At 41.1% G+C, this 26067-nt stretch overlaps 1 protein-coding gene across 3 annotated transcripts in view; it reads left to right on the top strand.

Annotated features, from left to right (window-relative positions):
• dock4b (dedicator of cytokinesis 4b) overlaps positions 1-25654 on the top strand; it is a gene marked incomplete at its 5' end in the record, with an annotated part of 103654 nt that extends 78000 nt beyond the window's left edge. For 2 of the 3 annotated variants that reach the window (XM_083907030.1, XM_083907029.1), the window contains 18 exons: positions 235-328; positions 417-565; positions 2025-2111; positions 2235-2339; positions 2596-2737; positions 4186-4352; positions 7330-7416; positions 8687-8863; positions 11651-11734; positions 12470-12589; positions 12773-12894; positions 14382-14502; positions 15792-15873; positions 16763-16872; positions 18788-18860; positions 22415-22531; positions 23213-23274; positions 25155-25654. In XM_083907030.1, the coding sequence (XP_083763156.1) occupies positions 235-328; positions 417-565; positions 2025-2111; positions 2235-2339; positions 2596-2737; positions 4186-4352; positions 7330-7416; positions 8687-8863; positions 11651-11734; positions 12470-12589; positions 12773-12894; positions 14382-14502; positions 15792-15873; positions 16763-16872; positions 18788-18860; positions 22415-22531; positions 23213-23274; positions 25155-25610 (2355 nt within the window). In that variant the 3' untranslated portion in view covers positions 25611-25654. Of the gene's footprint in view, positions 1-234; positions 329-416; positions 566-2024; positions 2112-2234; positions 2340-2595; positions 2738-4185; positions 4353-7329; positions 7417-8686; positions 8864-11650; positions 11735-12469; positions 12590-12772; positions 12895-14381; positions 14503-15791; positions 15874-16762; positions 16873-18787; positions 18861-22414; positions 22532-23209; positions 23275-25154 lie in introns of all 3 variants that reach the window. The other variant, XM_083907031.1, reaches the window with a different exon arrangement.
• Positions 25655-26067: the final 413 nt, after the last annotated feature.

Below are 26067 nucleotides of genomic sequence, written 5' to 3'. Positions count from 1 at the left end.
ATATTAGTTAGTTGTCGGTTAATGTGTACTGCTGTCACCGTTGACAGTGTTTTTTGCCTGCTGGCTTGTCCTTATGTCGCTGCTGATATCTGCAACAGCACCGCGGTGCATAAGCCGAAGGATCAGAAGCTGACGCTAATCAGACGCTGAAATGTGTCGTTGCACCTCTGCCATACAGAAATCTGCCACCTTGTGTGTACACTTAAACTCTTCTTCTTTTTGTGCTCTTGTCAGAACTTCTACAAAACCGAGCTAAACAAAGAGGAGATGTACATCCGTTACATTCACAAACTTTACGACCTGCACCTAAAAGCACAAAACTACACGGGTATGTCTGAAGAAACCGACCCAAATATATTGCACAGGACTGAATCCTTACCTTGTTTTTCCTGACCGTTGACTTGTGTGTGTCACAGAGGCGTCGTACACTCTGCTGCTGTACGACGAGCTGTTGGAGTGGTCAGACAGGCCACTCCGAGAGTTCCTCAACTACCCCATGCAGAGCGAGTGGCAGAGAAAGGAGTATCTGCACCATACTATCGTCCAGAACTTTGACAGGGGGAAGGTAAGCTGTGACACACACCCTTTCAATCCACTTTTGTGTTCCCTCGGTGTCAGTACACTCAAGCATCTATACTCCATGGGCCTTTATCTACATTCCCAGAAAATATAATCAATATCCATCCTTGCAGCAAACAAACATGGCCAAAAACATAGTCTCTGTGTTTACAGATGATGATATATTAAGCATTATCTCTACAGCTTAAAGTGGCGATCAGGTCTTAAAATATTATGAGAAGGTCTTGAAAAAGTCTTACGAAGGTGTTGAAATTAACTTCAGGATTCCTGCTTATACCATGTATTACCTCTACCACAGAGTTTATTTAAAGGTACAGTGTGTAAGAATTAGTAACATCTAATGGTTTCACTATGGACTGTAAAATAACAGAGGTTGCACCTCCACCTGTTGCTCCCTTTCCCCGTGGCCTTCACATACAAGAAAGGATGTAATTCTTTATTTGTGCACTAAGCTTCTGCTTCAAAATATAAATGGTTTGTCCATTCAAGCTGCTGTAGAAACAAAATGATACAAGATACAGCAAGGCCTTTGCCCAAAGGAGATATAAAAACGGCTTATTCTAATGCTGCGAAATGAAAGTGATTAAACACAGATTTTGCCAATAAAGCCTTCCAAATGTTACACACAGGCGGTAAAAATGTAGCCGCAGCAATGACAGAAGATGGCAGACTCGGAGTTCCTCCCTTGCTCAGGGGTTGTCGTGATGTCATTCACCTTCTGTAAAAACATGTGTCACTTGTGATCACACATTTCATTTCTGCCTGTAACGCTTCAACACCTTCGAAAGATTAATCAGATGAATCGCCAGCAGTAGACTAATTAAAGCAGGATCCTTATCGTCCCATAATATAATATCCTCCACCATTCCCCAATGATATATTGTGGGAGATGATAAAGACGCTGATGGTGATGGTGATGGTGATGGTGCTGATGATGATGATGATGATGGGAAGCCTGGCAGGTGGAGGATAGTAAAGTGGCCCAGGCACTTCCTGCTCCCTTTGCCATTGTTCTAACTCTCTCAGGGAAAACTGTCATTGTGGAAATTATCAAAACTCAAATAAATAAATAAATAAAACAACGTCAGCTGTCCTGATGAAATAACGGAGCTCTGTGGAATCATTAAAACTGTTTCCGTCGTAACTCATCGTCCAATTTTCTTTCACATTCACGAGCTTTACCATCTGCCGACACCTCCAAACAGGGATTAGTAGTCAGCGGAGAGAAAGGAGAGCTTCTCATTTAATTAGCAGGATGGCCAGGTGCTGTGTTTACCTGCATGGTGAAGTTGTACTTTGTCTTCTTTCATTGTTGACTCACCAGTGCCATCCAGTGGAGCTACAGTGGTGTAGCAGCAGCACTACAGGGCAAGAGCTCATAAAGGATTATTTTTTTGTTTTGTTTGTTTGTTGCATTCACTGAATGTTTGCGTTTGTGTCTTTAGTGTTGGGAGAATGGCATCATCTTGTGCAGAGAGCTGGCTGACCAGTATGAGTCTTACTACGATTACAGGAACCTGAGCAAGATGAGGGTGAGTTTTCAAGATCTTGCCTAAGCCACATGAAGATGGAAACGGATAACGTTTAAAAAAAACACCTGCATTTTTAATCTATATCTATTTTTTATATAAACCTGTTATTGTTTTCCTTGCTAGATGACGGAAGCCTCTCTCTATGACAAGATCATGGACCAACAGAGGCTGGAGCCTGAATTCTTCAGAGTCGGTTTCTATGGGAAAAAGTTTCCTTTCTTCCTAAGGGTAAAGGAATCTTCATATTCCCTCTGTGTCACATTTTCACTATCTCCACAAACAACACACACCTGCAGGAAGCTTTAGCTTTTCTTATATAAGACTCCTCCAGTGAGGTGACATTCAGCAACTCCTTTTCAATGCCATTTAATGATGTAACAGGCTCTGTCCTTGGTAGAGTTTGCAGACGAGGCTGCAGCGACAGGAGACGACCACTAGATGTCAAGCTAACCCCACACTGCCGTCTCCTGCTCCCTCTCTGCAGAATAAGGAGTTTGTGTGCCGCGGCCATGACTATGAGAGGTTGGAAGCTTTCCAGCAGCGGATGCTCAACGAGTTCCCTCACGCCATCGCCATGCAGCACGTCAACCTGCCGGACCAGACCATATACCAGGCAGACGCGCAGTGTATCCTTTCCTTCAAAAAAAGGCAAATGCTCAATTCATTTTCCACGAGTGTGTACGTGTGATTAGACACAGCACAGTTTACATTCACTCAAGCACAGATGCTGACTCTCACAGCGTGATTTGTGTTCACATAAACACAATATCCTTTAATGAGGCACTAAATCACACGCCACGCTTCGCTCTTCCACTCACGATCTCTTTCTTGTCGTTATCAAAGGCCCATTTACATAAAATGCACAAAAGCATACTGCACCGATTTACTCTCTTTATAAAGTGTCCTCCTCTTCCTCACTGCAATCTATATAAGAGATGCACTAAATTGTTTTTTTTGTTCTTTTTTAATGTTGATATTAGTCATCTGGGTTGCCTCATTTATCACAATGCACTTATTGCACCGCTGTATGCTTTTTGAGCAGCAGCGAGGACGTGGATGACTTTGTTTAATCTGGATTTCATCACTTTTTCTACACACTGGTCGCCCCCAAGGGTGGAAAATAATGACCTAGAAAAAACAATAACAGTATTTCAATATCTCTTTATAACCGATTTGCAGTTAATGTTCTCGTAAAACAGCCGCTGAGGTAGAATACCAATCCACAATATGCTTTTTTAAAGATGGACCTTTATTACTGATATACTGAATGGATGCATTAATGATATAATGCTTTTTGACCATCTATATTATGGAAGTAACAGTATTTTACTGAATACATTTTATTTCAACAAAATATCTATACATGATTTGATACATAAATAAAGTCCAAGACTCACATGCAAAGCCAAAATGTCTGAGCAGTGCTTGGCTTCATTTGTGCTGCCTTTTTAATTATTTACACTAATGTGTGAGACAACTGTTGACCTATATAGAGAGGAGGAAAGAGGGGAAAATGCAAAGGCTCTTACATGGTGTCAAAATCAAAGAAGAGAGCAGTGCTTGGAGAGGCAGATGGAGTGCAGGGAGACGTGTTTAGGTTGAGCTGTTTGTCCTTTTCGTGGTATTCTGCCGTGTACATGTGATTTGCCTGCACTTGGCTGCATACATTAGCACACTGCTGCGATATTCTTTCATAATGTTATGCTCTCTCAGATTGCTCACCCATCTGTATATCCTTGTGGCAAACGCTCATGCATACAGTATGAGTGTATTGTCTGTTAGTTGTCCTGCCTCATATCTCCTTGGTTTAGTTGCTCAGCTGTGCTGCTCATGTGAGTGCAAGTTCCTCTGATATCATAAAGGAGAAAAGCTAATAACAAACTCAAAATGCAAACATGCAGACACACATAACCTTCCTGCAAACCTGTGCCTTTGTCTGTGTTCCTGTCATCTGTGTGTTATTGTGTCTTGCGAGTACCCATGTACTTTCAGGTCACTAGAGAATTGCTGTCCGTTTCTGTCTTCCCCCTCTGTCACTCCCTCTTGCTCTTTCCTTAACTTCCGGTGCCTTCAGACCTGCAGATCTATGCCGTTACTCCAATCCCGGAGAGCCAAGATGTGCTGCAGAGAGACGGAGTGCCTGACAACATCAAAAGCTTCTACAAGTTCAATCACATCTGGAGGTTCAGATATGACCGGCCCTTTCACAAGGGCACCAAAGACAAGGAGAACGAGTTCAAGGTAGGGCTGGAAGGGAAAAAAAAGAGAAATTCACTAGAAAGACAGATGAAGATAGACGGCTACATGAAGCATTCATAAATGCGAGGAGTTACTCTGTGTACACATCTGAAACATGTCATCCCTTTTCACTCCACACACAATCACTTCCTGTCAAGATAGAAAAATAAGCCTTTATTTTATTGCTGTAGCATTTCATGCTTCAGAAATGTATGACCATTTTGTTGCAAATTAATGTGAAACCGCTTCATTTAGTTTCCTTCCCTCCCATTCTCTTCGATCATAAGCATGTAGGTACTGACATTTTGAACCCGCACACAGATATTTGGCTGTGTGTAGCCAAATGTTTTATTCATTACGATTTCCACATTGGTAATTATACTGGAAAAACGCTGCTCCGTGGTATTTACAGCCAAACACAACAGACATCTTTGTAGCCATACACATGCACACTCACACCTCTCTTAGGCTCTGCTATTAGGCTCATAAATATTCATCGTTAACACACACACACACACTGTATATATACACGGGCTGCTCCACGCAGCCATTTCATCTCAGTTCCATCAAAACTATTTGGCTAAATTTAATCATGATATCAAATTTCTATCAGTGCTGGATACCTCGGGCACTCAGGTGGGAATAATGAGTATGCAGCCGCCCCGAATATGGTGTCATTTGTCACAAACGAAAGACAAAAAAAAGTGCTCCCGAAAAAACCATCAAATGCTCATTTTAAATGAAACAGTACACTGTTGTTCTAGTGAGGTTTTTTGGCCTTCAGAAGCCTAAAATCAATGAAGGGCACCAAGGTTGTGTAGTGACAGGAAAGCCTCTTCTTCTTCAACCTGAGGACAGCGGATCAATACAGCGTGTCAGCACTTATCTGCTCTGCCTGAGTGTCCTTGAGCAAGAAAACCGTGGTCAAAAGTTAAATTAAGCTATATTGTATGAGCGCCTTGGTGAGCACTTATCCGTGGAGAGGGCTCAGCAGAAAAAAAAATGACTGTCATCATCACAGTAACTCACTGATATTTCATTCTCGTAGCATTTTGTGTTAACCTAATTCAGAGTAAAACAAAATGATGCAGTAAATAAGGTAATGAGATTAATTATGAGAGATATGAAGAAGTAAAGCAACAACCAGCAGTTAATTAGAGGTATAATTGGTTTATTATTAGTTGATCGACAGATCATTAAAACTCTTTTTCATCGTATCGTTTCTTAAAAGTAAAACATTTGCTCACTCCAGCTCCTGAGGTATAATAAACCAGTTAAATCATAACATAATCTTTATAAAAAAATACAGTCATTTAATGTTATTGAAGTAAGTGTTGTATTCATCATCATTTCAAAGTGATTTGACAAAAAAAAAAGATTAAAAAGACCTTGTTGGTGTAGGATTTTGTTTTCTTTTCTAGTGCAAATCAATACATTTGTCAGACACATGAAAAAATACTCATGACAGTTTCCCAGAACCTCAGGTGGCACATATTAAACTAACAGTTTAAATCCTAAGGACAGTCACTCTACAACATGTGTTAACAGCAGTAGCAGATTCTCATTTATAAGAAGTTTGAGTGATTGCTAAAACCAATTGTTTTGATAAATGTGATAGAAAAGATGCCCAACATTTCTGTGTTCCAGACAGAAGTTGCTTTTATTTGTTCTGTGCGATCGCACGGCAGCAGAACTTCAAGCGTTGATTGTTTACTTGGACAAAATCAACACAATTTTTCATCACAATCTCATTTATTTGTCTCTCACATTGTCAGAACTCTATGTAATAACTACTAGAATAGTGCTGCTATTTTTTAAGCCTTAATTTTGTGTTTTTGGTTTATGAACAGATCATAATTGCTGTTTGCAGCTTTGATTAAGAAGTTGATATCCTCAGGACATTAACATGGTAGTTCCAGTCTTTGTGTTTACATAGACAAACAGCTTTATTTTAGAGGTGCAGCATGTAAGAATGAGTGACATCTAATATTAATCTGCATATTGCAACAAATGGAGGACTCAACTCAGCCCTTTATATACCAGAAGGGTTGCTGTTCTTCCTTGTGTACATGGCAACCATCCATTTTAGTGGATGTCGTAGATGCATATGATTAAAGCAAGGCCTAAATTGCATGTAAAATACTTACATAGTTTTTATTTAAAATCACTTATGCACTTATACATACATACTTGTGAGGAGTATACTCAATTTCTGCTAATAAACCATAGTAAATGACAGAAATAGTGCACAGCCCCTCCCGTGGAACAAAGCACAGAGGTTATAATTTGAAAGAAAGGTTACAAAAACATTAAGAACGATCATGTAAAGTGCAAGTTATAAAACAAAAAAGTACTGGACTTGCTCCAGTTATTGCACACTGGGGAATGAGGAGATAAGGGAAGAAGCAGCTTTCTTTAATAGCACCACTGCCTTGGGAAAGAAGCCGTTTATCATGCTGGAACAACGAGCTGCGATGTTACTGCACCTCTTTGCAGAAGTCGAGAGGTTGCACGAGCGGAGGCTCGGGTGAGATGGACCCGTAATGATATTGTGAGGGCGCCTCCGGCATTATGAGGCGTCGATTGAGCCCAGATCTTTCCTACAAATCCAGTGAATGTTAATATAGGTTCTTCCACTGCACCGTTAATCTCTAACGCTAATTGCCTGCGGTAAATGTGAGTTTCCATCGTTGACATGTTGTCTGAATGACCTTGTGGGATGTTGGCATATTGACAAGCGCGTTAACTGACAAGGTAAGCGGTGGAACGTGAATGATGATACGTGATATAAGACGTGACATCTGACCTCTACCTAAAAGTGGGTGTTTGGCAGCCGTTGCCCGCATCATATTTTCCTCCAAACCATGCATTGCTAATGAAATGGTGCGCTGTCAGCTATAGTGTATGTATGTGTACATCAGGCATAAGCAGCTATGGATTTTCTTAAGCAATCAGCTAATACTCACGGGTGTCATTGCAGAGCCTGTGGGTGGAGAGAACAACACTGACTCTGGTCCAGAGTCTTCCAGGCATCTCCCGCTGGTTTGAGGTGGAGAAGAGAGAGGTGGTGAGTGTGATCCCACCTTCTGATCAAATCGCCATCAGGACATAACTGTCACACCGGGGTCACTGTAAAACATGTTTGATAGTTGTAATTCAGAGTGTGGCCCAGTATTGATCCAGGTCATTACATTGGACAACAATGATGGCCTAGGTCGTGAGTTTAGGGTTATTGGACTCATTTGATTTCCCATGATTGGTAGCTAGGATGTCATTTAGGACTTTACACAACCCATATTTCATCCGCTCTTGTTTTATTGATGGATTTTTCTATTGGAACATTTTCCAATAGCTATTATACTTGACGTGAGTCGATTTCCACTCTGTTTTGTATCTCCTCATTTACATCTGGAAGCAGTGGGTGGATATAAATGCTGTTTTTTTTACACAACACATAGCTGCTAACTAAACATGCTGGGTCAAATTGTGGTTTTGTGAACGTTTATTGTACATCGGCAATTATGCAGTGAAATATACTTAATAGTCGCAAGAGGATTTAGGTTTTGAGACAGAGATGGAATTTTTTTTTCTGACTAAATGCACGAGTAACTATATTCAAAAATGATCTGCATGTTCGCCAGAAGTCTTTTTAAATATTATTTAAAAAGACTGTAATCATTATTTTTTATATTAACAACGGCTCACCTGTACTTTCAAGGTGTAACGGCTTGTGATAAAAACCAAAGATAAAAATCACCCAGCTATGTATTTCCCCTCTCGGCTCATTGTTCTGATTTCACGGCCCATGAGTTTGGTGTTTTGATTCATTCTGAATGCAATCACCTGCAATGTTTTCTGTCAGAGAAAGCAGAAAAAAAAGAAGCTCTAAAAAACCCACTGTATTTTACTTCACGAGTTCCAGACAAAGCCAGTGATGCATTAAGCAGCTGAACGGGCAGATGTTTCCCCCCAGTAATTGGTGTGGATTAAAAGAAATAGTCTGAATGTTTGCAGAAACAGTACTTAAACTGGATGCCAAACAAATGCATGTCAGTGTTGTGTTGTGAAAGGAACGAGTCACAGCATCATAGACGAGATATCTTGTTTTGTCACCAGTATGGTCACCTTCTGAAAATACAAGCTCCTACAACTTCAAAGTTTTCTGCTCCCTTTTTTATTTGATTGTTTATTGTTTTCACTTCACCCCCTGATGAAAAGCCATTTCTCTCAAACACAGCCACTTTGAAACCAGGCTTTTTTTTTTTATTTGTAGCGCACAAACACGTTAGGTGCCTTTTTAGAAATATTTATTCCTTCTGTAACCGCTCCCTTCACAGGTGGAGGTGAGCCCTCTGGAGAACGCCATCGAGGTGATCGAGAACAAGAATTTACAGCTGCGCACGTTGATCACCCAGTGTCAGAACCGGCAGATGCAGAACATCAACCCTCTCACCATGTGCCTCAACGGGGTCATTGATGCCGCTGTCAACGGGGGACTGGCCCGCTACCAAGAGGTATGGATGGATGGGTGGAGGATAAGGTTGGAGGGTTTTAGAGATGGGAAGGCAGGAGTGAGGAGCAATGACATATGGATTGCTTAATGATGCATGAAGGTGGGCTTAATCGAAGAGATGTATGGACACAGTTTTGTTCGGATGGATGGATGGATGGACGGATGAGAGTGCAGGAGGGTGTGTAAGCAGAGGGGAATAGGTGGATGGATGTGTAGAAGAATGGTCGTGGGAGGAAATGTCATCTCGAGGAGTGGGGGGAAGGAATGGTGAGAGATGGATGAGTGAACGAATGAGATGGGAGCGGCTTATACACAGCTTGTTTATTACATTGTGCACCGAGGAGGCAACAGACAGGTGTACAGGTTGGAAGGGAAACACTCAAATATGGTCACTCTCACTGACAAACACTTGAATTGAATTGAATTCTCTCCCCCCCCCCCTTCTTCCTGATGGGAAATGATTGCAGGGCAATGATACAGTACGGTGCAATATCTCAACAAGGAGAAGCACAGTTGATGAAAAAAGAAACTAAAGATCTACTCAAGAAAATTGTTTCTACCCATAATAGACTAAGTGGACTATCTCTTTGTCGCATAGCAACCGGCCTTTTTCCGGCAAGGAGTGTTTATGTGGGGGTGAATGTTCCTGTCTGCTCATGCCTGTGTCATGTGTGTATCTGTGTTCATGAGGTTTGTGCAGGAGAGCGTGCTCCTGTGTAGAAGTAGCCTATTATGGTTTGAAGGATACTTAATCGAGCCACGAAGGTGAAGTGTTGTTTTTGTCCGTTATTTAGTTAAAATAAGGTAACATATGGAAAAAATATTCAACTGCTTTAACAGTGTTTTTTCACCGTGGGTAAAAAAAACAACTTAATTCAGCGATTTCTAAACTGCATTTTCAGATCGTACACAACAGGAGGTGACAAATTTTTTTTTCAACTATGTACCAAGCGGTGGACACAGATGCGTCCATTTCTGGAGCAAACACATTTCCGCCCCTTATCGTTTTGGTTTTTTTCTTTGCAGAATATCATGTGTGCAGTGCACCACACGGACTGCGCTCCATGAAATCGTTTCATTTCACAGAGCAATGCTGATTGACAGCTGCGCTGGTTTGTCTGTCTGCAAACGTAGGAGAAATTGTTGTAGTTAATATTCAGATTAATTGCTTAAGTTTGAGTTGAAACCCTGAAGGAGAAATGCTATCTGATTTATTTCCCCTCCCCTCAGCATTCCATCTCTAATTAGACTTTTCTAATGATTAACTGAGCCACTCCTCGGTGAGGTCTTACTCCCCGTAGCCTGACAAGACATTCCCATCATTCATAGAAGATTATTGACTGTTTTCCTTCCCTTTTTACGGAAAGATGTCTTGAGATGGAATCTTTCCTGCTTAACTGCAGTCTTTGGAACAAGTGCTTATATGAACTTTTTAGTTTGAAGAGTAGATGACATATTTCAACTGCTTTGCATCATGTAGGGTGTAATCTGTGCTTCTTTTTTTTTTTTAATGAAGGGTGGCATGTGGAGATGTTTGACAGGAATAATAATGATGATTATTTCATTGGGTTCATTGGCCAGTCAGTTACTCAGGGATCTGTGTGTGTGTGTGTGTGTGTGTGTGTGTGTGTGTGTGTGTGTGTGTGTGTGTGTGTGTGTGTGTGTGTGTGTGTGTGTGTGTGTGTGTGTGTGTGTGTGTGTGTGTGTGTGTGTGTGTGTGTGTGTGTGTGTGTGTGTGTGTGCTCACTTTTGAATCAGCAGTGAGAGTCTTTTTTCTCTTTCACTGCAATCTAGCTCTGTCTCTTTGGAGACAGACGGCTGTGTCCTTGGAGGTGAAAGAATTGACGACGATCCTTTCTGCGAACTCCCCTTTTTCCTTTCAGTCTGTTTTTTCTGTGTGTGTGTGTGTGTGTGTGTGTGTGTGTGTGTGTGTGTGTGTGTGTGTGTGTGTGTGTGTGTGTGTGTGTGTGTGTGTGTGTGTGTGTGTGTGTGTGGGTGTGTGTGTGTGTGTGTGGGGGTGTGTGTGTGTGTGTGTGTGTGTGTGTGTGTTTCCTTCTTTGGCAGATTCGAAAGTAGATAGGGAGCCGGGCCTTTCATCCGTCTGTTGTCTCCCCTTTTTCATACGCCCTGATGAAGATTGAAAAGGATTTGTCATAATCTGTAGACACATCACAGGTGTTTATGGCATTGCAAAGAGCGAGGAGCGCTGCCGTTATCGTGATTCAAAGCAGGACCTGGGCATTTTTCATCTTATCTGTTTCTCTTTTGCCTCTTTGAAGGAAACGTCTGGGAAAGTGAAAGTGAATAGAAAGCGCAGTAATCGGGAAGTATGACATTTTTGAAGAGACATGATCTGTAACAGTGAGAAGTGACACGACTGAAGAAAAAAAGCTTTTAAGACTGCTGATTAAATTGGCCCCTGAATAAAAGTAAAAGTAAAATCATTTATCTCCACTCACATCCATTTAAGGCAGTGTTTTTCTTCCTTTTTAGCAGTTTTGTAGCTTTAATCTGGTCTCTAAACTTGAGTTTAATATCAGGACACTAAAACCCAGACAGGCGCATTACAGCTGGATGTTAAATTTCTGTATTTGCTTATCTGCTCAGTTTGTTCATAAATGTTTTTTAAGGTTTGAAAAAAAAAAAAAAAAAAAGAAGCAAATATGGGCTCTTATTCACTGTGTCAGCCCAGCTGGGATTCAGGTAACACTGCAATGCAGAAAGCGCCACAGCTTCAGCTCCCGGTGTGTGTGCATAACAGATGTTCTCCATTTTTGCCTCCATGCAGGCCTTTTTCGTGAAGGACTACATTATGAATCACCCTGAGGACGGAGAGAAGATCGGGCGTCTGAGGGAGCTCATGTTTGAGCAGGTTTGTAAATCCAGCAATGCACATAGTCAAGGATACATTTAAAGTCAATACGCAGGACCGTCTGTTTATAGTGTCATTCAAATGCAAAGAAAAAAGATCATAACATGCTGATTTACTGTATCAAGCAGCAAGTTTATGCTACAATGGAGACGATGATAAAGATAACAGTTCATTGTTGACTTGTAAACAGCGCAAAACTTGATGTTTTTGTAAATGTTGAGTAAATGGCCAGCCAGTTGATTTTTAAGTGTTCATACTATTTATGATGCTATATAATTAGGCGACAGGTATTAAATCATATGTTTTTTGAATTAAATGAAGAATGTTCATTTTGCTTGTTTGTTATTTGTGAGGCTAATACAGATATCTGTCTTTGATAAAGATTGATAGAGAAAATCAATTTGGCATTAAGTCATTATACATATATAAATATATACGCATATATGTGTGTGTATATATGTGTATATATAAATATATATATAAACACACATATATGTATACATATAATGTGAATCCTACATTATCTTGTATAAAACCATATTAACACAACCTTTTAATTATTTCATCATTCTCATGTCATTTCATCTGATTACACCGTTAAACTGCTACAGAATATTGTAATAAATGCATATTTTAACCACATGCTTCTACATACTAGATAAAAGAGCAAACATGCATCAGTCATCTTTTGAAGAAAAATAGCAGATATTAACATTTGCACTTTGGTTTCCACAGGCACATATCCTGGAGTGTGGCCTTGTTGTGCATGAAAAGTTTGTTCCCCAGGACATGAGACCTCTTCATAAGAAACTCGTGGACCAGTTTCATTTGATGAAATCCAGTCTCGGCATTCAGGTAAGACAGAGGGCAAAACATGGTGACACATGCAACTTAAAGAGTGTATTTCTCAAGCTGAATTTCTCATTTTACTTAGTTGGACACACCTTATTTTAAATCGCTTTTGATAAATGTATGTATTTTACTTACTTAATGACTTAAATGTAACATATTTCCTCTTCTTCAATTTAAAAAACCAAGGAGTTCCCTCCTTATGTGCGCGCAAGCCCAGTGCACTTCACCAACGGAAGCCCGCGACCGTGCAGGAACTCTGTGCCCAACATCATCAGCCCAGATGGTGGCAGAGGGGTTGCCAGGAGGAGGTAAATCATTTTTGGTCAAATTTTGTTGTCTCTTTTTCTTTAATCTTCTCTGTTCTATGCATGTGGCACATCTAAATGGCATGGCGTATATTATTACATCCAATTTATTGTGTGTTATGGTGCTCTTGCCCCTCACCACAAACCTTTTTTTTTATTTTATTTTTTTTCCGTTCTTTCACCCTCACATTGAACCCCACACTCTCCTCTACCCTCATACTTTACCAGTGTGGCTCAATCGGGGGCATATACAGTAGTCGCGGCAGTAGTTTGTGTGACTGCTGCTGGGCCAGCAGACAGATTAATTGTGTGTGCACACTGCGCACGTTTTGATTTGTTCACTGACCCGACTACTCTGTCCACCTGCAACACTCTCCCTCCCCACAGTCTGCTCCCAGAGGGCACAGGCACACAGAAAGACTCACACATCACCTCTGTCTCCAAGTGACATTTTGTGTTTTGCTTATGTACTTTTTTGATTTCTTTTTCTTTTCATTCGCCAACACAAAACCAGGTTAGACACAACTATAACCTTCCTTTTATAAGCCCTTTGTGTTTGTTCTCCAACCTTTTTTTTATGCTCTGACCTTTAACCAGACAAATACTTGATGAAATGTCGTGATTGCTGAATTGAGTTGCTTCTTCTAATCTGACATTTTCTCTCTGTTTGTCTATCTGTTGGTCTTGTTCACTCGCTACCCGAATTTGTCGGTGAGTAAAAAAAAACTTGCAAGAAAAATTAACTGCTTTAAGACGTGAACTGAACTCCAGATATTGTGCGGGGATGGCTGTTTTTTGTATGAACCACTTATTTCCAGTCGTGCAGATTTACCCACAATTTCAGGAAAATATCGAATTATGATTATGAATTATGAATTATGAATTGCGTTTCCATTTGCAGTATTTCTTTTGTGAAGTGAAGCTTCAGTTCGGAATTAACCACATAGCAAAATATTAACAACTCTCTATTGTAATGCCAGGACGAGAACTTCAGGATCAGAAGCAGAAGCAGCCCTTTTAGCAATGTATCTGTTTACAAATATAAGACAAAATCAGCACAGCACACACCGGTGCCCATAGGAAACAACCTGCCGGGTTTTAGGCCTGTCAGCCGACCAATTTTCATTATATTTATAGATTTATAAATAGATTCACTCTACGTTGCTGGCTTTACCATTTGCAATTCTGATTCTGAAACAATTGTGAGCTCATATCAGGGTGAGTTAATGTGAAAATGCAGCAGGGGAAATTTTGAAGCACCCTCAGCGAGTGAGTGGGTGGGGTTTCCTACTTTCTCCTGCTGTTTTGAACGCATCTCGACCAGGCACTGTCCCGATGTGTTCGTCATAGGTGAATGGCAAACTCGAGACAATTCTCCATGATATCTGGAGTTCAGGTCTAAAAAAAAATCCCAGTTCTAATTGCGTAACCTGTCTCCATTTACTGAACGCTGTCATAACAATGTCTCCCTGTCCTCCTCTCACCCTCAGTCCCCTCAGCTACCCTGCGGTGAACCGCTATTCCTCGTCGTCTCTGTCGTCTCAAGCCTCCAATGAAGTCAGTAACATCACAGGACAGTCAGAGAGCTCAGATGAAGTCTTCAACATGCAGGTAGCCTCTCTCTTTCTCTCTCCCTCTCCAATCTCTCATGCCTGACCAAACACCCAAACAAATACTCTTTAAGTAGTAGATTGAGTCCACACCGCAAACATTTGCCCTGCTGCTCCCTACAGATTTCACTTAAAACACTTTTTTTAATCCTTCCTGTCTCAGTTCTGGCCTCATTTCTCTTCTCTTTTGACCTTTTTCTCTCTACCATCTCCCGTGTTTGTTTGGAGCCTCGTCTAGCCAAGCAAATTGTTGAGATTACATCAAATAAGGACACAGTTTTCCGTGTGGTCCGTCCAGGGAGAATGCCGAAAGTCGGGCACTAATCTAAACTGGATTTGGCCCATTCAGAAAGCTGCTGACAACTCCTGGCAGGCTGCGTGCTGCACCTGGCAGGCCTGGAATTACAGGAGACAGAGGAAAATGCGGGGGGAATAAAGGATCTGACTGACTCTAGTGCAGCATTAGATTTGATCATCATAGCTTTTATTCCATAGATCGGGCCCAATTTACTGAAAGGTGTTTTATCAAAGTGTATTTCAATGCACAAAATGCATTAAGCCAAGAACCTCCACCATAATGGAGACACAGGTTTCACACTTTTGTTGAATATATTTTAAAATATTGGCTCTCTGTCACCGCCGTTAACGATAATTTATATATAGTATGAATGCTAATGATTTACTAATGTTTCACTTCACATTTGGAGCAACTGGACGCAAAACAAATTTCAGACCTTGTGAGAATAAAGTATTATCTATCTATCTATCTATCTATCTATCTATCTATCTATCTATCTATCTATCTATCTATCTATCTATCTATCTATCTATCTATCTATCTATCTATCTATCTATCTATCTATCTATCTATCTATCTATCTATCTATCTATCTATCTATCTATCTATCTATCTACTCAGCAATGTATACTGGACCTAGAATTAAAGTGTGGTTTACTCCATCTGTGTTCTAAATAAAATAAATAAAAAAAAAGTCTAAATATGACAATAACAACAATATCAACAAATAAAAAGGAGCAGGATAGTCAAACTTGGAGTTTAAAGCTGGAACACAGTCAGCAAAAATCACTCAGTTTGTATTATTATTAGTATTTTGAGCATGAAGGATCACTAAGTAACTAAATGCTAATGAAGATTGAGTTGCTTAGCAACCGTTTATCCAAACCGATCAATGTGGAATACAGTGAATCATTTTATTAAATGTTTATGATGTTCCTCTCACCAAAAGTGATGGTGATTGTGTGTTTTTTTGCCCTCTGTTCAATCTACAGCCCAGTCCGTCTACCTCGAGCCTCAGCTCCAACCACTCTGCCTCGCCCAACGTCACCAGCTCAGCCCCCTCCAGTGCCAGAGGTGAGATTCGGCAGAATGACAAGTCTTACTGCGTTAGACACTGTAAACAGCTTCTTTTTTTTTCATCCAGAGTGAGGCACACAGTGGAAGCAGACAGATTTTCTCTGCTGAGGACAGCAAGATTAGATGACAGTTAGGGCTGCGTGCAGGAGAGGAAGATTGGAGGCAAGTGGGGGGGAAAAAAAGAGAGACGACAATGAGGAGGCAGGCTTGAATGGAAAGTTAGTGACTGAAAAATAGAGAGAATACGAAATGAGCCAAGATGAAAAATGAAATGGGCTGAGACGTCGGGACAAATGCTGTTGAGAGGAACATTGACGCAGAGGAGAACCAAGTTAGAGTAAGAGACGAAAACAACTGTGTGGTGTTTGCCTCTTGGACTGCGGCACAGTCTCCTGTTTAAGCCGAGCCAAGCCTTATCAGTCCAAGTCTGCCTCTACAGCAGAGTGGGAACATCTTTTATTTATATAATATAACACTTTCTTTTTCCATGTTATTATCTTGCATGTGTTCAAATTTGCTAAGATATTTTCTGCCTGATTCACGTGATAAAAATTAAGAAGATATAGAGATGTTTATGGAGGTGTGTGCGCTCCCCTGGTTAAATGGCTTCTGCCTTCTGGCTTTGCATTTACTCAGGGATTGAAATGCACACAGTAGCTGTGAAAATGATGTGAGCGAGTGTTTGCACGTGTGGGCTTCTGTGTTGCTGTCGGCTGTCCAGTGTAACAGAGGAAGTGAGTTGTGTGTGAGTGTGTGGGGTTCATCATGTCTTGGAAAGAATAGTGTGACAGCCTGAAGAAAGGCCTTTCCTGATCAGTGGCCAATATTTGCCATTTTGTGTGTCTGTGTGTGTTAATCCCGTATTATCTCACACTATAAATTCCAGGTTCACCCCAAATGGCGGAGAAACACAAGCATTCCAGAGAAAACACCTGTTTGTCTCCAAGAGAGAGGCCAGTGAGCGCCATTTTTCCCAACCCCCTGGACCCTGCACAGGTAAGACACACACACACACACACACACACACACACACACACACACACACACACATGCATGTGGGGATGATCAAAACATAGACTGTAAATGAAAATGGAACATAGTCTTCTGTTTTGACAAATGAAGCCCAGAAAAAAGAACGTAAGTGCTGGTTAGCCACCAGGGGGCCACTCCACAGGTCGCATTAATTACAAATTTTGAATGGACATCTATGGCAAAATGAGCCCACGGCTTAATTGATAGCATCAACAAACAATTTCCTGAGGATTCATTGGTCTCAGTCACTAAGCACATAATGTCACTTTTGTCAATTATTTTCCCCCCCATTTAGCGCAAAACAGATGATAAAGCCTGATTGCGGGTGACGTTCTGAAAAGTTCTCGTTGCAAAAATCATCGAGTCATGGCGCGTTAATCCGTGATTTGCATAAACGGGAATAAATATGTTTTTCAACCACAAGACTACTATATGCGGTCCACAAGGGGGGGAAAAACCTGTTCACAGCAATTCCTCTGGGTGGTAAAACATACATCTTCATAGACAGTTTTATTGGACACACTATTCAAGGTTGAATCATCATTACAAAACCTGAATTGTGGAGATATATATATATATGTATATATATATATATATATATATATGTGTGTGTATGTATATATATATATATGTGTGTGTATGTATATATATATATGTGTGTATATATATATATATATATATATGTATGTATATGCATGTGTATTTATATGCATACTGGATTTTTCTCACTCTAATATATATACCATAGTGAGGAACATCCAGTTACCAAGCGTATACTGTTCAGAAAATAGCCTCTGCAGCTTTAAATGTTTTTATATTACTGTATAAATCCAGCCACCTTTATATATAGTTCCTTCTTTTTTGGTCATTATCTCAACCCGTCACCCCAGTGTGATATTGTGTGATTTGGACTAACACAAAATGAGACGAGGGGTCTTCTTCTTTTTTTTTTTTTTTACCTTGTGGGCATGTTTATCCTTCACTGCAGCTGCCCCATTAAGTACACTCTGGGGCAAAAAAAAAAAACCCAAGGTCACTTTGTATTTAACATTTTATCTCAATGTATGTTTTCGCTCCCTCTCTCTGAAAGTAAAATGTCTCCTGGATGTTTTTTTCCAAGCATTGAAACGGTTTCAGTTAAAAATACAACACGTACACATCCCAGTACAACGCGCTGATGTTGACACGGTACAAGAACAACGTGATATTCCAGTTTGTTCTCCTGCTGAAGGGCAGTACATAACGCAATCACACTCTGCCCTCCCCTCTCATCCTTGGTGAGAAAGCTGTTGTAAGAGAACAATATTGCAGCCGCTGCTCAAAGCCGTACATCTCTTACTGTCAGTGCTCCTGGCGCAGTTCACCTATTTTCCTTATCCTGTTTGTGTTGAACAAGAGGAGTCATTTGGAGTCGACGGATGAATTGATGTGGGAGGTTCCTAACAATTATTCCCGTCCTGAATGGTGAAACACAGCGAGTTGTTAATGGGATATTGATTATTGCAAACATTGATCACTTCTATACTTTTCACCGTAATTAGAGCAACGTGTAATTAGAGCCGTGTGTTATTTATTTATTTTTGAGGACAGCGGGAGTGCTCACCCACTCCTACTGTTATCTCAACGCTGCGAGACACCCTGGTCATTACACATTCAGCACCTTTTGTCTCTTCGTCTGTATCCGTCTGTATCTCCCACAGTCTATTGAATTTTTTTTTTCAGCGGGGAAAAAAAAAAACCCTCCACATGATATTTATTTTGTACCATCCAATATTCATTTATCCCTCCGTGCTTCAGAGGTGATATTTACCTACTGTTACACTGTTTCACACTTCATGGATTTGACAGTAATATGGGCTTATTCCTTTTCTGTGTGCAGAGAGCTCCATCTCATCAGATAGGTGATACCACTTTACCGAGGAGTGACCCCAACCTTTCTGCACCAGATAAAGGTAAAACACGTTGTGTTATTGAACATTTTTACCTCCCTACAGCGACCCCCGACCGGTAATGTCAACATGTCCAGATTCTTTATTAATCTTATTCTCATCGTTATTTATTCACTCATGCCAGCATGTGTCCACCACTACCCATAAATCTTCAAATCTCTCCTTAGGGTGCAACATAATAATGTAGGGGCACCACCACAGCAACAGTGACAGGCAGCTTCTCTATTACATACTGATATTTAAACCACTTGCCACAGTGTGGTGGTGGTCAGCCGTCCAGACATACAGTTTTATTAGGCTGGATTTATTCATATATATCTTCATTTGAAAGATGTGTTATCAATTCATGGCCCCGCGATGGACTGGCGAGCTATCCAGGGTGTACCCCATCTATCGCCCTATGTCAGCTGAGAAAGGCACAGCACCCCCTGTGACCCTCCAGTGGAGGATAAAGTGGTTGTTAATGGATGGATGATTCATGTATTAAGGCCTTAAAATGTCTTCACGTCATTAAAGATGTTATATGCTTGTCTTAAATGCATTACTCAAAGGTCTTTAAGTCTATTTCTTGTGGGCCTTTGAGAAGGAAATGTAGAGAGATGCTGATATAAACGGTTATCTGCATGCTTGCTAGTTAGTCTGCGACTATGGGTAAGAGCTAATTTATCGAGAGTTGGCTGGACAACGTCTGTTTTCAAAGTTGGCTCATGTCTGTTGGCAACCTTGACAAGGCCAGATGCATATCGCTGATATTTATTTTGCCGTCTATGTTGTCAAACCAGAATTACTTGGACACAGTTTTTTTTTCAGATGACTGTTCAGTTAGTCAGGACAGGCATCAAAAAAGGTGCACAATATGAGCATTTGTCTCTCTTTGAAATAAGGTAAACATTATGTCTCACAGTGCCTTTAACAGAATACAAAAACTAGAAAACCAAAAACTATCAAGGCTATCAAACCTTGTGTGGTTTGATAAATTAAAAAGATGTGCATTAATGTAACCATTCATTCAATCTTTTATGTAACACTTTCTATGTTTAATGATCCACCAGGTTACGGCGATCCAAAAAAAACGTCTTTCATAACCAAGCAAAGTTGGTATGGAAATTTGAAATCTCTTTAAATGAATCAATAATGAATTGAATAAGAAATCCAATCAAACTGGGACCTTGAATTAGAATCAGATTGATACAGGAAATCGGTAGCAGCCGTTCAGTTTTAACCAAAGTCACCAGGAATTTGCCCGCCACGCAGCTGACATTACACTTCATCTGGCCTCAATAAGAGAATAATAAAGTGCCAGTCACAATCCTTCACATTCATAGCTGTTGATGCATATTTCGTCGCCCCTGGTTGACATTTTGCTCAGCACAGTCAAGACTGTGTCCATATTTCCTGTAGGAAGGATAATAATAATAATACACATGAATTGACAGTGATAGCAGGTCCCCCCAAGTATAATTAACACAAATCCTGAGCAGTTTGATTGCTTTTCTTCAAATTGGGGATAAAATGAACATTTCTTTCCCCTTCTATATACTGTTGCTCTCAGCCACAAAACAGACGCAGCTTTGCAAAGTAATTAAGGAGGTGTACAGAAGAGACGCCTCGACATGGAGTGTGAAGTGTTTGGAAGTGAAAGTTTCCCTGTGACTCACTCTGATCCGTAAATAATGCAGCGAGTGGTAGATGAACTGCCACAATATGGTGACATCACACCTTTTTGCATATGACAATGACAAAGGGTGTGAGAATTTGCACGGAAACCCGTGACTCAATGAAAGTGTGATTTAACACATCTCCAGGCTTGAACCTGTAACACTGGATACCAAATATAGTGTCATTAAATTATGAAAGGATCGTAAAAAAGAAATGTCTGGTTACATTTTTATTACGTGCGTTTTGTATTCAGGTTGTCCTTCAGACCATTTTTGTCCAGGTTCTTGTTAGAAATTTCAGTGTGACCTCACAAAACATGTTTTGACCATAACTATGCTAATCGTGACAAAATACCTTTTTTTTCTGACGTCCTTCAAGGTCCTCAGAGCATAGATTATATCTGGACAGGCACGGGTGTTAATTCTAGTCTCCTACAGAAACGTCTGCACTTGAGCTCTGAGAACTCAAAGTTTGATTAAAATTGACCCATAAGCCAAAGACAGAGCAAGGACAGTCTGACACTCCTATCACTAGCAGTGAGTTAATTTAAAAATTAAGAAGGTTATTTCTACTTTAAAGTTTAAAAGTATAAGGTAAATGCATTCACACTGAGTCTGCATTTTGTGGCATCGCACAGAAGAGATTTTATTCCTCAATTTTCGTTTCCTACCCAACAACAACATTTAAAAGTTTTGACAAAATGCATCAAACTCTTTTACAGTAATGTGCTGAAAAAGTATTTGACCTGTAGCACTAATGAGCAGGAATACGGCATGCCACTGTCATATCTGTGGCATTGGAGGCAAAAATCAACAACTTTATGCCATAAATTTGACGAGAATGTCTTCCCGACAGGGGTGACAGCGTTAGACATTTTGAGTAAGTGCCTCTAAACAATACGCAGTTTATAAGTGTCAGAGGGACAGACTCCCATAGAGGCCGTCATAATTATAATGGGCAGAAGAAAAGGGTGAAGGTGTCGGGGTGAAGGTGTTACAGAGTGATTTAATCTGCAAAGGGAGGAGGAAAGGACGGATGGATGAGAAGGAAAAAACACTCAAGCAAGGCTGATTATATTAGAGCAGAAGAGGAAACAAGGGTAGAAGATTTACACTGTGGATTTTCTGAACCTGGTTTGTCTTGGTAGTTGGTGATGCCTAAAGCTTGTTGTGGAAATTCTCTGCTGCTGGTGAAGAATGAAAAAGAGACTTCTGCTGGTCAACAAGGTTTTATTTTCTTTGCAAAGAAAAGGTCAATCTTCACACTAGTTATCCTAGCTGGAGAAAGAATCAGACTATAGTGAGCCTGAAACATTTATACCTAAGCAACTCCCTTTTTGCAATCCTCCAATAGACAAAGGAGTCGGCCTTTTCCAGGCAGACTCCCTGCGAATAAATTGAATTTACCATTACAAGCTCCTGATGATTACTACTTTAATACCAACAAAAATGTCTTGATTGGAGTGTTGGATTTTTAGTACAGATTTATTATTTTAATTATTTTAGTATTTTCATGCTTTGTTATATGTTTCATGAATTTATTTTATCGTCTGTTTTTAATGCTGTGCGTCTGTAATACTATTATTTTGTAAAGCATGTTGGTCACTTGTGGGTTGTACATTACATTACATATCATTCTTTTTTTTAAATATACTTTATTTTTATTTTTACCACAAAGCAAAACAACAATAGAGATACAACAACAATACATACTATTATAACAGATAGTTGGTCACCTATTCATTTTCACAATAGTTATTATAGTAAATATAATAATAGTTAGAATTACAACAATCACATATCATTCATGTTGTCAAATTCCACCTTTTCCACTGTGTTACCCATGTTGTTATCTCATAACCTGTGATGTGACTTGTGATGTTTTTGTGCACTGTGAAGTGAGACCCACCCCCAGTAGCTGGAGCCTAGACAGTGTCAAAGAGAGCCCCACGTCCTTCTCTGACTCTGTTGGCAAATTGCTATGCCCTCCTGTACCTCCTAGGCCACCGTACTCAGGTAAAATTGGCCTATCTTGGCGCATCCTCCAGCGAAGAGTGGTACTAATTTTTCCTCTCTGACTGTTGACACCTGGTGCTCTATCCAACTCTTCTCGGCATTTTCCCCCCATCTGAGGCACTGAGCCGCTGTTCCCTCGCTTCTGCTCGCACACACACACACAATGATGCCAGCAGCTCTGGGAAAACTGAAATCAATGTCAATTGATATTTAAGTCAATTCCTGGATTTGTCTTTTCTTGTCCCCAGTTCCCCTGATAAATGCATGTCCTTACATCTCAACAGCAGATGACTCCACCATCAACACAAATTGGGTTTTAGTTATTTACTCCTTTTCAGACGCAACATATTTGACTTCACCGCTTTCTGATGCACAGCACTGCCCAGCAGCGTCAGTAACAGATGGAGTGTTTTCTACCCCCACCTCTTTTTCTTGAACTTATTGGATAGAGCAGCAACAGCTGTTGGATGGAGAAACAGCTCAAAGCAGCCTGAAGGACCCGCAGAACATCAGCACATGTTTCATTCGTTCATGCTTTCAGCAGCTGGCCTCCTCTTCTCTATGTGTTCATATTTGCATGCTGTGTCATCCTTGAGTGCAAAAGGAAATACTCTTCTAATTTTAATTTTGCCCTCCCTCTCTCTCTCTCTCTGTCTCTGTCTCTTCCCTGACTTTCAGCAGGCTCCTCAGCTAAAAACATGAGGTCACAGTCACCTATCCCCACGTCCAGATCGCCACAAAAGGTGCGTTATCATTCTGTCATTCATTCTGTCACTCACCAGTTGGACATTTTGGGTTCTTCTCGGGTTCACTCTCTTTCCCTGAAACAGTCTCTGACCTTGCTTAGCGACAGCCTCGGGGCCTTTAATCCTGCACTGCTGAAGTCTTAGTGGCCAGCTCCATGGTCTTTATCCGTCTTTCTGTCAAGCATAAGGCGAGGGAGCTTTGCATTTACTGTTCACTGAGGCCGCTAACTGCTCCAGTGCTGCTGCTGCTGCTGATGTCGTCGTCTTTACGACACGACTGTCCCAAAATGGCTGGAGTGCAGTCCACACCAACTACCTTGTTCTGTGTTTAATTTAACATCCAAAGATTTTAATTTGACCTTAGTTATAAGGCTTGAACTCTATTTGAGTTTACCTTAACTCTGACCTGAGTAGATTTAGTAGTAGTTTTTTGTATCTACAGGAAATGGATTAAACACACTTTGTTTCCAAGTATTGGATTTTTTTTTGTTTTGTTTATAAGCCTCTTAGGTGTGAATACCAGTCTGCAGAAAACAGAAGGGGTCCAGCAAAGGTTAACTAAGCACAAAGTGAGCTCTTAATGAGGGTAGAATTTTGTTTTGAAAACTCTGCTGAACTGAAGCTCGTGCCGCCTCGCTAACCGTTATCTTCTTTGTGCGCTTGTCACAAGTAGCAGTGCTAAGCTCCCAGCTTTGTTGCGGGTGTGATGTCCTCTTACATGTGGCAGTTACCAAGAATGTGGTTGTGTGTGTGTGTGTGAGAGAGTGAGAGAACAACTCTGCTAACCAAAGTGTGAATGACAGCTCGGCACTCAGCATGCTCTGTCAATCAGATTTTTGGTACGTGTGTGTGTGTGTGTCGTCACAAATTGTGCGCGCGCGAGTGTGTTGTGGCAATAGAAGAGGCCGGGAGCGAAGTACCAAGCTGCCCATCACAGCACAACCAGACACGGTTTCTCAACGGACCTCCAGCAGGCCCCATTATCTGGCACATGAACACACACACGCACATCAGTCCATGCCACCAGAGGCCCATTACTAGACCACAAACCCCAGGACAGTAGCCAGCAGAGGATGTGTAGCCTTTTAGAGCTGAACTTCCCCTCCTCCAGAAGTCGAAATGATATTAAGCAGTAGCCATTCTCTCTAAAAGACTCGACCAAAAGTTTCACAGTGCTTGTCAGCAGTGCTGTATTAAATATCTCTCTCGTGCCAGCTCGAATGTGAAAATGTTTGTCCAGTTGTGCATGTCAAATGGAAAAAAAAAAAGCTCTTTGTGTGTGCCCTTTGTAGCGCGAACAATACAACCTTACTGATCAATTGTATACTCCACTAGATCCGATTAAGATGAAGTAGATGTAATTGTAGCACGGTGTAATTGCTTAGAAAAACAATTCTGATAAGGGATTGGATTTTTTGAGGAGGGAAGTGCAGCATATCGTGTTTTTTCAACTCAGTGCACACAGGACCAGTCGACGGAGTGGAAAAACCTGGCCCTCACAGTTTGTTCATCAACTCCCCAGCACCACCCTTTTCCCAAAGTATTTATTGTTGTTTTATGGCTGTGTCAGCACTCATGTTGTATACTGTAGGAAAGTGGATGCAAGATGCAATAATTAAATTGAGATTATTTAATTTCAATATAAGAAGCGAATGGAATATATACAGTACCTTTAAATGAAACTACATGTACTGGCCACGATTAGGGACACAGGATATTTAGGGTTCTCCATAGATAGATTCTGGTAGTCTTTTCTACAGGGAATCAACTTTTCCACTATGTCTGCCGAAATGCTTTGTGTTGAACTGCTCCTTCAAATGTGATATGACTAAAGAAGGTTGTGATGTCCCGTGATTTCCTTTTGTCCCTCCCTTTAGACCACGGTGCCACCTTTCACCCCGTCGCCCACTGAGTGCCACCCTGCCAGCCTGGTCTCCAGCTCACCCGTCCTCTCTGGCAGCTACAGCAGTGGCATCTCCTCCCTCAGTCGGTGCAGTGTCTCAGAGGCTTCGGGCACCGAGCTGCCTGCAGGCGACCACCCTTCCCACCCCCTGGCTCCGCCCACCACCTTGCCAAACTCCATCTCCAGCAGCTCGGACGAGCCGATCCGCAGAGAGAACAAGACGCCGCCTCCCTACAGCGTGTATGAGAGGAACAACCCCCGCAGACCTGTGCCACTGCCCCACAGTCTCTCCATTCCCCCACAGACGGACCCCCCCGCCCTGCCACCCAAGCCTCACCAGCTCCGCACAGGCAGCATGAAATTGGAGGGAACCTCTGACCCTCGGGTCCCAAGACCAAGGCCTCTGCCCAGGAAGGTGTCTCAGCTATAGGTGCTGGTTCAGGGTCCAGGTCTGGGGGTTTGCAGGAGGAGGTGAAAGAAACACACTGGCGTAATTTGCACTTTTCTACTGGCCACTCACTTGTTTTTTTGTGATTTTTCAGTTTGGCATTCCTGACCTACACTCCAATAAAAAGACACAGGCCTCGACATTAACAGGCAGTCAACAAAAGAAAACTGAAGAAATTGTTAGACGAAATCTGTTTTGTATTAACTAGAGGGCATTGCATTGACTTTGACTCAGTCATTCCGCACTTTTAGCTCTCGTTACATATACAGTAGGGCGCCACGGTGGTCAGTCGCGACATATGTTTACCAGAACACGGTTTTGATAGCTGTAATAATCTCAAATATATGTATATTGGTATATATGAAAATTGTTTTTGCCTTAAGTATTGGAAATAGAGTCTTTTATCCGTGAGTCTTGCACGTTTTCTTTTCCTTTTTTT

Source organism: Microchirus variegatus, assembly GCF_963457635.1.
Source record: "Microchirus variegatus genome assembly, chromosome: 20".
In the NCBI taxonomy this organism is placed as follows: Eukaryota; Metazoa; Chordata; class Actinopteri; order Pleuronectiformes; family Soleidae; genus Microchirus; species Microchirus variegatus.
The sequence above is the reverse complement of the archived record's forward strand: the minus strand, read 5'-3'. Positions and strand labels throughout refer to the sequence as shown.